Here is a 14,891-nt window from a genome sequence, read left to right as displayed (position 1 = left end):
GACTAGACTGACATGGAACGCCTCTTCAGGAAATAATGATTGATTAAACAGTTATCCAATGATAGTTTAGTATTGGTTGTATTTGACCAATAAGAATGACGGTGAGTAATGAATTAGGGGACGTCGGTTGCACTCACGTATAGTGAGACGGAACTGTGCGCTGTCTTGGCTGAGGTTCACGGTAGAGGACGTTGGAGTCAACTGTGGGAGATTAAACGGAAATTCATTTTCTCATTTTAAAAGCGACAAAAATCTTATTAAACATGTTTTCCTGCATTGCCAGACCAGCTATTCATCTTAGCAGGAGCTTCTCCACCTCCGTACAGGTAAAGTAGCGACGCTGAAGGTCTGTGGAGAAAGACGAGCAGATGTGTCTGGCAAATAACGTATCAGTCTTATTACCGGTGTGATGCTGTACTTGGTGTCGTTAAATCATTATTAAAATGCGTAGCTCCTGTTCTTCTGGTCCGTATACACTTCACTAACGAAGTAGCTTTAGCTATTATGATAGTTGTAGCGAAAGTGATGCTATTGTGGGTGGTTCTTAAGGTGAGGATTTAAGCATTCTTTATTTTAAAAGATGAAGGCTGAAGTAGAATGTGTTTTGACTTTCAGTGATGCATAGAAATTAAGAAAGACTTGCATGTGTATGTATTGATTGGCTAAATCGTGTTAAGACGGTAAGATGGACCGTGTAGTTTCCCATATCCGCCGCAGTGTCAATGACATGTCGCATGTGCTCACGGATAAGCAGTGCAGTGCAGTTTTCTCATTGTTTCTTCTTTACAGGATGTAGTCTAACATGTTCAATAGTATTCAAACCTTTAGGCTGAGTGACAAACGCATGGGGTAACCCTACCCCGAGGAGCGGCGTTTATACGAGTCTGGGCTGCACCGGATCATCTGCAGACGTCATAAGAAACGCCAGAGAGATAGCAGAACTGACTGTTACATTAGTCATTAATACTAGGTAGAGAAGGAGATATGATACCTTTTATTGGACTAACTAAATAATAATTAATCACAAGCTTTCAAGACCTCAAAGGGCTCTTCAGGTGAAAGAGAACATCAATCTTACTCCTACTTTCACCAGAAGAGACCTTTTGAGGTCTTGAAATGTAATAGTGTAATAGTAAATGCGTAGCAACGAGGCCTCCTATTCATAAAACAGATGTAAACTGGGTTTATAAATATTGATAACTGAGGTTTTTCTTAATTTAATTTATTTTTTTATTATGGTTATTATCTGTTAACTGTTAGTAGAGCATGCACAATTTAGAAATTGATATGACATGATGTACTGATTTTAGTGGGTGATCAGTCTTGTGCATACTGCAATTTTGTTGAGTTTTGAAATCCAGAACTCTTCTTTCAAAAGCCATTGTGTTATTGCAAAATTAGTTATTGCAATGACATCTGGCTTGGTGGACATTTCTATATTCCTTAAAGTACCTATAGGCTGCAGCAGAGATATTTAAGAGATATTTAAGTTCAGTTGTCCAGGGTCACTAAGGAGTTAAATGCTTTTCTACTCCAGAGGCCTGGGTTGGGATGGCTTCACTCCTTTCTGCTCGGTGACCGCAGATGATAAATTGAAAGTGGCTCTATTGCATCTAGCTTTCATACCCTTATTCATAAATGCACTATCTGTATTACAACAATAATAAATGCTGAACTTTCTGAAGGAGTTTGTTGTGTAAGGTAAGCCTAAACCTTCCTTTTTATTTGGTACACTTTCTGTAATGTTGTTGGGCGCTCTTTATTTTTCTCTAACAGAGCAATGCTCGAGTGGCAGTGCTGGGTGCGTCAGGTGGCATTGGGCAGCCCCTGTCCTTGCTACTGAAGAACAGCCCCCTGGTGAGCCAGCTCTCCCTGTTCGACATCGCCCACACCCCTGGGGTGGCAGCGGACCTCAGCCACATTGAAACCCGGGCGCATGTAACTGGTAAGCAGACCACCTAGAGAATGAATATGCAAAAGCCCAAAATATTGTTTCATACAAACTTGTGTTGTCCTTTGTCTACTGAACGATTAATAAAGCAATTAATTTCAGACGTCAGTGTCCCCATCCTTGAACACTAAAACAACCGTGTTTATATGCATACCTAGAACAACCATGAGTGGTCAATTTGACCGGCGTATTAAAAACAACATATACAAGTCGTAGTTTTATTCAGGAACGTCATATGAAGCATCTACACAATCAAAGCAACCGAAGCTATGCGTTTTTACACAGACATACTGTAATCAAAATTACATGAATATATATAAACATTTTTTGTATGCAGGATTGCAAAGACATTTTCCAGTTTGATTATGCAATGTCTTTATCCTCTTGAATTCTGTCCTGTCAGGCCACTTGGGTCCAGACCAGCTGGGAGAGTGCCTGAAGGGCTGTGAGGTCGTGGTGATCCCTGCTGGTGTGCCAAGGAAACCTGGTAGGTCCCCTTCCACAACTCTGTGTGTATTGAGAAAAGCACACACCACTCTCAATGTTTAGTGGATCTGTATCATCCTATCTACAGCTGTATTTTATTCTTTGTGCCAAATTAGGCAGCCAGTTCAGACCTGAAGCAGTGTGTAATGTATTTGAAGTGCTTGTGTAAAGTGATCAGCACCCATGCTTTCAGACTTGAAGCAGTGTGTAATGTATTTGAAGTGCTTGTGTAAAGTGATCAGCACCCATGCTTTCAGACTTGAAGCAGGGTGTAATGTATTTGAAGTGCTTGTGTAAAGTGATCAGCACCCATGCTTTGTCTTTCCTGGCCGGGCTGTTCCTATGGAATTGCATATTTTACAAGTTATCACTTGGCTAGTATTTGTTGGTGGGCAGGGAGTCCACAAGCAATTGGACAAGCTGTTCTGATTTTTAGGAATTGTACATCTAATTAATATGAAAGTAATACATTGCAATTCACTGATGTCTTATTATTATTATTATTATTATTATTATTATTATTATTATTATTATTATTATGATCTAGTGGACTCAAAGCCATCTATCCTCTTGAGTCCTATTTGTTGGATTTTTAACTGTTAAGTTCACCAAAGCATTTTGGTTTTTTAATCTCTCCTCTGGCACTTCCAAGTTTGTGAATTGCAGATGGTTACACAGTGGCGGTATGCAGTATATGTGGTATTTGGTGTATTTGGTGGTTCGGTTTAAATCCAGTGCAGGCTTTGACCTTGTCACCTTGTCTTGCAGGCATGACCCGTGATGATCTGTTCACCACCAACGCCACCATCGTGGCCAATCTAGCAGATGCCTGTGCTCGCCACTGCCCCGAGGCAATGATCTGTGTCATTGCAAACCCTGTGAGTAGCACACTTCACACACAAACTACTGCTGGGTTGGGACAACAATACAGATAGGAAGAGAAGGGCTGTGTGATACAGGAGCTTTCTGCACCGAACTAGCCCATGTGAACGTGGACTTTCAAAAGCAAATGCACATGGTTTCAATAGTAACATTTCATTCCTATATTTTAAAAGCAAATCACTTAAATTGTTGTGTTTTTTATTACACTTATGAAAATGCCAAAAGATTCTGTTCTATTGAAATACCAATCCATCTGCAAAATGGTTCATCTGGTGCTCTTACACTAGTAATGCTTACAGGATTAAAATGGAGCCAGTCACATGGGTGGTGTGTGTCTGGTTTTTGTTTTGTTTTACAAACAGCAAAGTAACTGGTTAATTGAATTGTCTTTCAGGTCAACTCCACTATTCCCATTACATCCGAGGTGCTGAAGAAGCACGGTGTCTACAACCCCAACAGAGTCTTCGGAGTCAGTACACTGGACATCGTGCGAGCCAACACTTTTGTTGGTGAGCTGAAAGTAAGGACTAAGCTGCTGCAGAGAGTCATGCATGGAAAGCTGGGTACAAAGTGAACACACGTGTCTGATAAGTGGCACAGTAGCAATGGTAGCAGACGCAGGAATAAGAAAGATTTGGAGAGAATAGATTCAGAGGAGCAGTTGTTTACGGGACAGGAGTATGGGCTGTGACGAGGGGAACCTCTGGGGCTTGCAAGGAAAGAGAGAGGGCTTGTGACTTGGGAGAGACCCTTCCCAATGGAAAATAAGGAAAGTAGGAGAGTTAAAGATTGCGAGAAGCCTGAGGTCTCGACCTGGCTTGCTGACTGCCTTAAACTTGGAAGGTATGCCCTCCACCAATCAGGAAACTGAGTGACCTTGACTTTGACCGCCTACACAATCTGGAAAGCATTTTGTTTTTTTCAGTACAATTGCTACAAAACTACTGTGATTCTTTCACATTCTCTTGAGGGACTGACCCTTCATGTAAATACTGTACCTGGTTTTTAGCAGGGACTTTTGTATTGTATTATATGCTAAGCTTTGTTAACATGACACCACAGGTACAAAGGTAAATGGGCAGATCCCTTGGCGCTTAACCTTCAGTTCTGCTCCTACTACTAGAACACTTAATCCACTGGGTGTTGTTGTTGTTTATTTGATCTTTCTGAAGTGTTGCGCTCTCTCCTCCAGGGTCTGGACCCTGCCCGTGTCAATGTTCCGGTTATTGGAGGTCATGCAGGGAAGACCATCATCCCTCTCATCTCACAGGTATGGGGGCTTCAGTCTTGAATATGCTCAGGATGTTGGTACTTTAGTTTAACTCTTAGAATTGTTCCCAAACATTTATTGTGAAGTGTGAGAGGTCAGCTGTAGTGTTTATACAGCAGGATGTGTGCAGTGTCAGGTTACTTATGTAAAGTCTTTTTCCATATACACCTAAATGTGGTACACATAGTCTTGTCCACATTAATGTTGCTAAAAAGTAAGAGGGCTTCTCATGATGTGTTTTTTTTGATTAGTTACAAAAGTGCCCAATATGTGAAAGTTTTAAACTTGTTACCCTAAAGTGGGGCTTCAAAATCACATCTCCCAGGACCTGAAAGGTTAAATATTGTAATAAAATCAAGTTTATTGGATTATAGCGAAAAGCATTCAGGAATGTCTGAATGGTGCAGAATCAAGCCAGTTCTTGTAGTGGGACCGATTCAGTCCGTGCATAAGAGTCCCTATTTTTATTTTATGTTTAATGAGGGCCTGGCACATTCATGCTCGGTTTTATTCTGCTCTCTACAGCATAACGAATCCTTCTTGTGTATTGCAGTGCACACCTAAAGTGGACTTCCCTCAAGATCAGCTGGCGGCTCTGATAAGCAGAATTCAGGAGGCTGGTACTGAGGTTGTGAAAGCCAAGGCAGGGGCAGGTTGGTGTTTTTAATGGTGGATTCTGTTTAATTCTGCCTTGGTAAACTAGCTTCCCTCTCCATTCATTCTAAGCGGGTGTCTTACAGCAGTGTGCAGTGAATTCTTCCTTCTCCTTCTCCAGGGTCGGCTACACTAGCCATGGCTTATGCAGGAGCTCGGTTTGTCTTCTCCCTGTTGGATGCTATGAATGGCAAAGAGGGTGTTGTTGAATGCTCCTTCGTGAGGTCTGAGGAAACTGAATGTACCTACTTCTCTACACCTCTCCTCCTGGGGGTAAGTTCATCTGAGACATTGAAATATTGTATGCAAAAAAAAACTCTGGCATTTGCCAATGTAAATCGTTACAGTAGATGGTGTGCTTGACAGTCAAGTTCCAGTATGGGCCCCAAGAGGGTGCTGTTTTCCATCCTGAGGTTTCTAACCACATGATTTTCATTTGTTTTTAATACTGCAACCATTTTTACAGTACTGTAGCACCCTAATATGTGTGTGGTGGTTTTTTTAATGTATGCATTTATTTTTATTATTGGAGCACAGCATCTCTGTGGGTCACAGTGGAAGTTGTGACACATACATTTGTGCCTAAGAACTAATACATTTTCTCCTTTTTCATTGGTGGCGCAAGGTCCTGCTATCAATCAAGATAAGGTCATTATGTTAACACTAGCTAAGGTTTGTGTCGTAATAAATGTGTTTCTTTGTTTTGTATTAGAAAAATGGCATTGAAAAGAACCTGGGTCTGGGCAAGCTGTCTCCTTTTGAAGAGAAGCTGGTTGCTGAAGCCATGTCCGAGCTGAAGGGGTCCATCAAGAAAGGGGAAGACTTTGTGAAGAACATGAAGTGAAGGGCCGGGTCGCCGAGCCAGCTGTGAAAGTCACTTTAAAAGACCGCAGTCTTGCGCCAAAGCACTTACTGTAATGAAGACGTTTTTACCATCATGTCCGGCGTGTTGCAGCTCTTTATTACTGTTCAAAAAGTCTAAATTATAACTCTGCTCATCAATAAACAACTTTATTTCTGACCTGCTGTGTGTTCAATCATTGCATTGTTGTGTTTTTAAATCCATGAACAATCCACTGCCCTTGTGTATGTAATTTCACAAACACAATATTCTGTATACAACAGATACTATTCAAGATGTGGAAGCGTTTAGTATGAACCTGTCCACTGGTAATATTAGTTATCAGGGAATTTGTTTTATAACCTTTGTCATTTTAGATGTGTGTGTGTGTATACCATTTAAAATTGTCTCTAATGAACCACTGAAAACTGAATGTGGAGCCATACAATACCCATCGCTCTAAATAAATTGATAAAACCTTTAAGACAGACCAAACATTTGTCTACTTGACTGTTAGTGGGTTTTTTTATAGTTTAATTACTGGAGCATTAAAGCACATCCTCTGCTGGTCTGACTAATAGCAGAACTGGTGATGTAAACAGAGGGGTGGTTGAACTAGCCCTGGGCTGAGGAACTGAGTTCAAAACTGCACACAAACAGCCAGCTTCACAAGCTACACAACATCTGAGAAATCCCATCCTCACCATCCACACTTCATTCTACACAAGGTCAGTGCTGCTTTCTGTGTATCACATAAAATTAGAGCCAGGTTTGTTTGGAAAGTATTTTTTAGAGCTAGATTATTATTTAAGAGTGCAATATCTTTTTACTTTGTTCAAGAACTCAATAGATAGAATCCTGTAATATCTAATGTTAAACAATATTCCATTATTATAACAGTGCGGTCTGATTGGTAGGTGAAGACTCGACAATCTATAGTTTATGGAAGCAAGTCAGAATGCAAAAAACAGTGATGTGTGTGTATCAACATGAAACATTTTTAAAAAGCGCAAAAATACCACAGCGTTGTGCCGTCTGGTTCAACAGACTTCGATAGATTTTTTGTTTTTACAATTTTTTTATTTTATTTCGACAGCAGCTATTAGGCTGCACTCCATTATTTATATTATTCGAAAATGGGTTTAAAGGTTCTTAACAAAACATTCCTTCACTCTCCAAGTTATGTGAATCAGGCATTATACAGTACTGTATTCAGACCATTCAATAACAGTATACTGTGCTATAGTGTGTAGTATTTGGGCTATATTTTAAATATGGAAATAACTACGTCGTCTCAATTAGGAACTTCAAACTATTACTTTGCCTTGCTTTGTAAATATCAGAAATGTATTCTGGAATGTGTTGTCATATCAGCAGTGTGGAGTAGTGGTTAGGGCTCTGGACTCTTGACCAGAGGGTTGTGGGTTCAATTCCTGGTGGGGGACACTGCTGTTGTACCCTTGAGCAAGGTACATGACTGCTCCAGTAAAAACCCAACTGTAAAAATGGGTAATTGTATATAAAAATAATCTGGTATCTTGTAACAATTGTAAGTCACCCTGGATAAGGGTGTCTGCTAAAAAATAATTAATAATATCGCATTCATTTTAACACAACCCCAAAATGCACGTTGAATGTTCTCAGTTTGTAACTTACGTCCGCACCCTCTGAATGTAATCATCCTGTTTTAGTTTCTCTTTCCTACAAAATGAATAAAAATGACCTGAAACTGCTGTATTTGGGATTAGCGCAATGTTAGCAGTTTTTGTGGTTTGGTTCTGAAGGAGGCAACAACAAAGTAAAGATTTATAAGAAAGTCAAGTAGAAAACTTTTGTAATTGTTTTATTTTAACAAACTTCTTTTTATCTCATAAAAGTTTTCTCATATTACAATTAAAAAAAAAAAAAGTTGTCTCGATTTGTATTACATTTTGTATGAGTCTGTTTTTAATGTCATGGTTTAATTGTAATAAAAAATGCTGTTTGGCCAGTGCCGCCTTCAGCTCTTACTCTGAATCAGACTGCTAACTGCTACAAACAGGAAGTGAGCTCATTCTTAGAAATGTATAAATATGTATGAAATATCGCATGCTTTATTTTGCTTATATATATATATATATATATAGCTCAAGAGTCCTAACCACTACTCCACACTGCTGCCCTGATATCTAACTTATCTTTTGACAGGGGTACATATTCAAATACAGAGAACTACACGTATTAAAACTGTAGTAACTGTTTCAAGACTGTTTCTACATGCATTTAACACACAATTCAATGACTGTGGGGTTGGAACTCAACTTTAACACAGCATTTCCCAGCTTTGCTGATCGCATCATTAGCTGTAGTATTAAATACTGCAGCAGGAGTGCAAGTGAAGTCAGCTGCTGGTTGGTAAGGTATCTGTATTGTGAAGTGTGTTTAAAAAGTGAATGCGAGCCTATGCAATATTGTATATATGGGGCTTGCTTTATACATTTTTCATATTATATTAGTTTTATTTTATGCTTGAAAAAAATCATTTGTTCTGGTTCTAGGCTACAGGAAAGTGTGCCAAGAAATAAGATTGATGGTTAATATATAATAATATTAACATTCAGATCAATGATTGGGTACCAGTGGATCCTAGTGATTACCGATGCACTTCACAGTGTTTCTGGAGATGGAGCTCATGTGTGATGTGTGGGGCTTCACATGGCCAGATTGGGCTGCTGTGTGAGATTTGCAGGACTGATTCAGGAACAACCTGCCTTATTGTGAAAGCAAATGATATTTAAACTGTGTGAGTAGAAGACTGATTTCTATAAATACAAGCGAGGTTGGTGTCTTTGAGGACAGGAAGCTAAAAATGAGGAAGCTATGAAGAGATGGTAGCACCCTCCCATGGGTCTGACTGCAATTTGCGTCATCTGTAATCCTGCCTCGAACTACTGTTGAACTATGTTCATCAGTGTGGAGCAGTGGTTAGGGCTCTGGACTCTTAACCGGAGGGTCGTGGGGACACTGCTACTGTACTCTTGAGCAAGGTACTTTGCCTAGATTGCTCCAGTAAAAACCCAACTGTATAAATGGGTAATTATATGTAAAAAGTAATGTGATATTTTGTAACAATTGTAAGTCATCCTGGATAAGGGTGTCTGCTAAGAAATAAATAAATTAATAATGACTAATACTGCTTTGAAAGATGTAGCGGGAGGGTTGAGACTGCTGGAGGTCCTAAATAGGGTTTTGTAGGCTGACCAATCACATCAGCGTATGATGAATCCTAGAATCCCCCTTTTTAAAAAACATTTCCAGAACCCCACAGGAAAAGGCTACGGGGTCTGAACTGGTCCTTCTTCAGTTAGCAGACAAACTTGTTACCAGTCTGCTAAGGGGAGGCTCCCTGAGCCAAGCTGTCTCAATTACCGACAGCTATATAAGGTAATTTCTCAGTTAAAGTCAACTGAAACCCAAAGTGAAATTACGAATAGCCTAAACACAAATTCCTGTATTTTATAATGTCTTATTTTGTCATGTGAGCATGTGCTTCTGGAAATGTGGAATTCAAGAAAGTACGATACAACATGTCCTGTAGCTATCGTATTGGCTGAGAGCGATACTGCACTGTGCTGCTCTCCACTCTCTCCGCAGACACATGGCTCTGCTCCGGCAGTACTTCTGGCTCTGGCTGGCTCTGGGGATCGGCTTCGTCTCTCTGATCCTCGGGCTCTTTCTCACCCTTCTCTGCTGGTGCATCTTCAAAAAAGGTACAGCTTCTTTGCCGCTTGGAATGGGGACAGATGTTCTGAAACCTCGTCTCCTGAAACCAAGTTCCAAGTCACAAAGTGGCTTTGTTTATCCCTCAGCTTTAGATCTGATAATGCTAAGAAAGTGTGCATTCCTGTTTGCAAGAACAGTTCTAGACTGAGTTGCTGAACTCAACAAAAGGACCAGTGCGATCGTTATTTTTTCTTTTTCATTACAGGCCAGTCTGTCTACTCTCTAGAGAGCAGTGCTAGTGAATACAAGTTTAAAGTCCGGTATGTAAATATCAGTTGATAATTGCCCTGAGCTGGGAGGGGGGGGGGGGGTCCTGTGTCTGTTTGTTATCAGAACACTTTTCAGAAGCTTGTGATATCACCCTCGGATCATTCCAAAGACTGTCACAGACCAGCTGTACTCTCCAGAACGAATGCCTCTCACTGTGTGCATGCATAATGTACATGCCAAAATTGGGAAGAAACTTAAATTAAAATAATTGCACTCTATAAACGTGAATTATGTCCACGCAAAAACAACTTTTAAATTGCAAATGGCAGGTCACTTTTTTAAAACAAAATTAGCACAAAAAATCTTCTCATTGTTTAAATTCAAATTTCCAGTAAAATATTCAAATGATACACAAATGTACTAGCATGAGAAATGTTACCACTGTAAGATACTGGGAGGCTTGGTGGTCCAGTGGTTAAAGAAAGGGGCTTGTTCCCAGTTCAATCCCAGCTTAGCCACTGAACCTGTGCTCCGTCCTTCGGATGAGACGTAAAACTGAGGTCCTATTGGAAGTGACTTTGTAGCAGCAGTTGTGATGCATAATTCACACCCAAGTCTCTGTAAGTCGCTTTGGATAAAAGTGTCTGGTAAATGACTGATTACTAATAATAATAATAATAATAATAATAATAATAATAATAATAATAATAATAATAAGTGTTGTTCAGCAGATTAAGAGTATGGGGTATACTGAAGGGGAGTTATTCAGTCTCAGACTTACTCTCAATCAGCTGGGTGGAGATGATAGATTTCACTGTTGAGTGTTTAAAGCTATTGATATTTGTCTTTGTTGATATTTGTCTTTGTTGTTGTCTTTGGTGTTTTTATGTGGTTTTTGGAGCAGTGAGCACCACCCAGAACTGCCTCCGTTACCTCCCAGAAACATTGTGTATCCAGCACAGCCACGTGGTGCGCAGGGTGAGTCATACAGCGCAGGTTCACATCCTGGTTGAGCGAAGTAACCCGGTCTTCACTGGAGACTCTGAAGGGAGCGTCGCATTGGCTCTGGCGCTCCCGTGGGTTAGGGAGGTAAAACTGTCAGGGACTGTTTCTCTTCATCGCTCTACATTAAACCCTGCTGACCAGGAGCCCAGTGAGCTCAGAGCGGACACCTGCAGGGCTGGCCTTTGTCCTCCAGAGGCCGGTAGCTCGCTGACATCTGCTCTGGAGTTCCTGGGTGTGAAAGGAAGCTGGCTCGATCGTGGGATTGGAGGATGGCCACTGAACCTTCGGCTCTCCTGAGCCAGGTGGGGAATTGCTGCAGTGAGGGGAAAAGCAATTGGGCATTCCAAACTGGGAGAAATATCGGTGGTAAAATAATAATTGTGTAAACATTGTGTATCCTAACCAGAGTGAGTATGTTCTCCAAGCTCAGTTCTTATGAGTCCCACACCTCAGCACACACAGCCCCTCTCCTCTTCTCCAGTGTTCTTGCATTCACCCTGTTATACTCTATTCTGGATAGTCTTATTTTCTAATAATCTTAGAAACTGTGTTCGATTCTGGTCACCACATTACCAAAAGCACATTGTGGCCCTGGAGAGACTAACCCCAGGGTTTAAAGGACTGAGCTACTGAGATACGTCAGAGGAACTGAATCTATTCAGCCTAGAGGAAATAAGAATTAGGGGGGACGTGATTGAAGTCTTTAAAATCTTAAAAGTAGTTAACCCTGCTAACCAATACTTTAAGAACAGCACAGAAACCAGGCTGGAAATGAAGTGGAGATAGACTGAGGACAGAGGGTAGGAGACACTTATTTAAGACTAGAGTGCTGGGGTAACCATTAACCTGTCCCTCAGCAATGCTCTGCCCCCAGTGGATGTACACCAATAAGAAAAACCATACAGAACAAATCTGCTGTTTCTTACATATACAGCTGAGCTTAGACAGAAGACATGCTGAGACCTCAGGGTTTGATTTGAACTTGTGACTTTTAAAAAGTCACCAGGATGTGATGAGAAACAGAAAATGTATCTAAACAACATCCCAGTCACTGTAGTTCAGGTAATATTTCATACACAAAGCTGCTCTTTGAGTACCCAGTGGTTAAGATGTAAAAGCACACACTGTACACTCTTAAGCTGAGGGAACACAAAGCCACTTTTTCAGGAACGCTGGCTTGAAACCTGGTTCCAGGAGACCGGGAGACCTAGATTGAGAAAACTTTGCTGTGTCAAACCTAAGTCTCCCAGGTCTTCCATACAGTGGTCTGAAACCTCATCTCCTGAAACCATGTTCCAAGTCACAAAGTATCTTCATATTTCCTCAGCTCTAGATCCGACAATGCTAAGAAAATGTGCATTCCTGTTTGCAAGAACGGTTCTAGACTGTCTGTCTGTCTGTCTGTTGAATTCACAAAGTCCTGCTGAACTCAACAAAAGGACCACTGCGATCATTATTTTTCCTTTTTCATTACAGAGAGCAGTGCTAGTGAATACAAGTTTAAAGTCCGGTATGTAAATATCAGATCATAATTGCCCTGAGCTAGTGTGTGGGGAGGGGGAGTCTGTGTCTATATGACTAATTATTATTATTAATAATAATAATAATAATAATAATAATAATAATAATAATAATAATAATAATAATAATAAGAAGAAGAAGTGTTGTTCAGCAGATTAAGAGTATGGGGTATACTGAAGGGGAGTTATTCAGTCTCAGACTTACTCTCAATCAGCTGGGTGGAGATGATAGATTTCACTGTTGAGTGTTTAATGCTATTGATATTTGTCTTTGTTGTTATTCATTGTGTGTTTCTGTGGTTTTTGGAGCAGTGAGCACCACCCAGAACTGCCTCCGTTACCTCCCACAAACATTGTGCATCCAGCACAGCCACGTGGTGCGCAGGGTGAGTCATACAGCGCAGGTTCACATCCTGGTTGAGCGAAGTAACCCAGTCTTCACTGGGGACTCGAAGGAAGCTTTGATATTAGAAGATACGTCAGAGAAACTGAATCTATTCAGCTTAGAATAAATAAGAATTAGGGGGGACGTGATTGAAGTTTTTAAAATCTTAAAAATAGTTAACCCTGCTAACCAATACTTTAAGCACAGCACAGAAACCAGGCTGGAAATGAAGTGGAGATAGACTGAGGACAGAGGGTAGGAGACACTTATTTAAGACTAGAGTGCTGGGGTGTGGAATGGGTTACCTAGTCATGTTGTTGGTTCACTGGGACTATTTAAGACCGCTAGGAACCAGAAGAGCTTAGATGGGCAGAATGGCCTCCTCTTGTTTTTCTTACGTTGTTTGCACTGTATTTTTGCATTTTCCCTCCTCATTTTCCATGGTTGTACTCTGCGCTTACCATAGTTTACCCTGGTTTGCTATGTTTTTAAATATGCTTTCCCATACCTCTCTGTGCTTTACAATGTTTCCCTATGCTTTCCCATGCTTTCACCATGCTTTATTACACTTTTACTACGTGAACCTTTTATGAGAGCAGCTTTTTAAGTTCTGTTTGTTTTGTTCAGATAAGCAACAGCAGACTTTTCGCCACCAGCCAGAGTCCAATCCTGGTAAGAATTTGCCTTTGTGCCTCATACAAATAAATCATCACAGAGTGGGTCAAACTGCTGGCTGACTTGAAGTATTGAAGGCTTGTTTTAATTATGGCAGATCAGAATCTAATATCAAAAACACAGAGCATGCCAACATACATTCCGTGATCAATTATTCTTCAAGTAAATACTGTATACATTCTAGAGTTACCAAGGTGATTGTGTGCATGTTGCCTGATTGGTACAGATTAATATGGGCTGTTCATAGTGTTTAGGGTTATATAGTTCTGCTGTTTCCTCAATATTTTTCAATGCATTTGTTTAGTGTATATTTTGGGTACCTGTATATAAGTATATCTTTATTTTAAGCTTACCTGTACTCTCTTTAAATACTAGAAAATGTCTACATATTCCAACATGTCATTTAAACAGTAGGATTGTGACCCAGGTAGCCAGAACCCGGGTTCAGACCCAGGTAGGAGTGCCAGTGGGAAAGGGGCTTTATTTTTACATCCTGGTTGTGAGTCTCACTTTTTTTTTTTTAGGTAAGCAACAGCAGAGTTTTTCTCCTCAGCAGAGTTTTTCTCAGCAGCAGAAGTCCAGCCGTGGTAAGAACATTTCTACTTGCCTTTTGTAAGAAGACACTGGTTATATTTGCTAGTTGTTTCAGTGCTAACAGATTTAGGGGGGGAATGGGGTAAGCAATGAAAGTGACGGCAAGGTGATTTTATTTCATCCGCCACTGTTGTCTCCCAAAGACACTTCGAACAGACACTCACAGGACAGCATGTATTGTGGGCTGATTCCAACAGGCCTGTGTTTCAGCTGTCAATGTTAGAGAAGCAACGTGATGCAGGCATGACCATCAAATACAAGCAGGGGCACTAAAAACCACAGGAGAAGGCATTTTGATCCCTTGGCATGTGGTGCAATGGCCGAGTTTATTCCAAAGATATAGACAGCAGACTCTTGCCAACCCCAACCCTGCTATTCCAAATTGACCACCTATTTATTCCTTCATTAATTTGTTGATATTTGATACAAAACAACAAATTAGGAACACATCAGATAAATATCCTACCTGATAGGAAGAAGCCAGCTACCCTACTTATGAGTTACCTTTGTTTGTTTTTTGTGGAAAGACTCAGAGCTGTATGAGAACAAGGAGACGGAGCCAGCGTATATGGATGTGTTTGATGATGCAGACTATGATGACGTCGTGCCTCTGGGCTGTCAGTGAGGACTATGATGACATTGAGAACCAGCCACCA

The 14,891-nt window shown here is 40.6% G+C and overlaps 1 protein-coding gene across 1 annotated transcript; it reads left to right on the top strand.

Moving 5' to 3' along the window:
* The first annotated feature begins 110 nt into the window (after positions 1 to 110).
* On the top strand, positions 111 to 6,264 carry LOC131700533 (malate dehydrogenase, mitochondrial-like). Its single transcript, XM_058998345.1, has 9 exons — positions 111 to 326; positions 1,777 to 1,945; positions 2,355 to 2,438; positions 3,206 to 3,315; positions 3,714 to 3,839; positions 4,512 to 4,589; positions 5,143 to 5,242; positions 5,365 to 5,516; positions 5,956 to 6,264. The coding sequence occupies exons 1-9, from the start codon at positions 264 to 266 to the stop codon at positions 6,085 to 6,087; spliced, it is 1,014 nt and encodes a 337-aa protein (XP_058854328.1). The 5' UTR covers positions 111 to 263; the 3' UTR covers positions 6,088 to 6,264.
* Positions 6,265 to 14,891: the final 8,627 nt, after the last annotated feature.

The sequence above is a fragment of the Acipenser ruthenus genome, chromosome 24 (genome assembly GCF_902713425.1).
Source record: "Acipenser ruthenus chromosome 24, fAciRut3.2 maternal haplotype, whole genome shotgun sequence".
Classification (NCBI taxonomy): Eukaryota; Metazoa; Chordata; class Actinopteri; order Acipenseriformes; family Acipenseridae; genus Acipenser; species Acipenser ruthenus.
The sequence above is the reverse complement of the archived record's forward strand: the minus strand, read 5'-3'. Positions and strand labels throughout refer to the sequence as shown.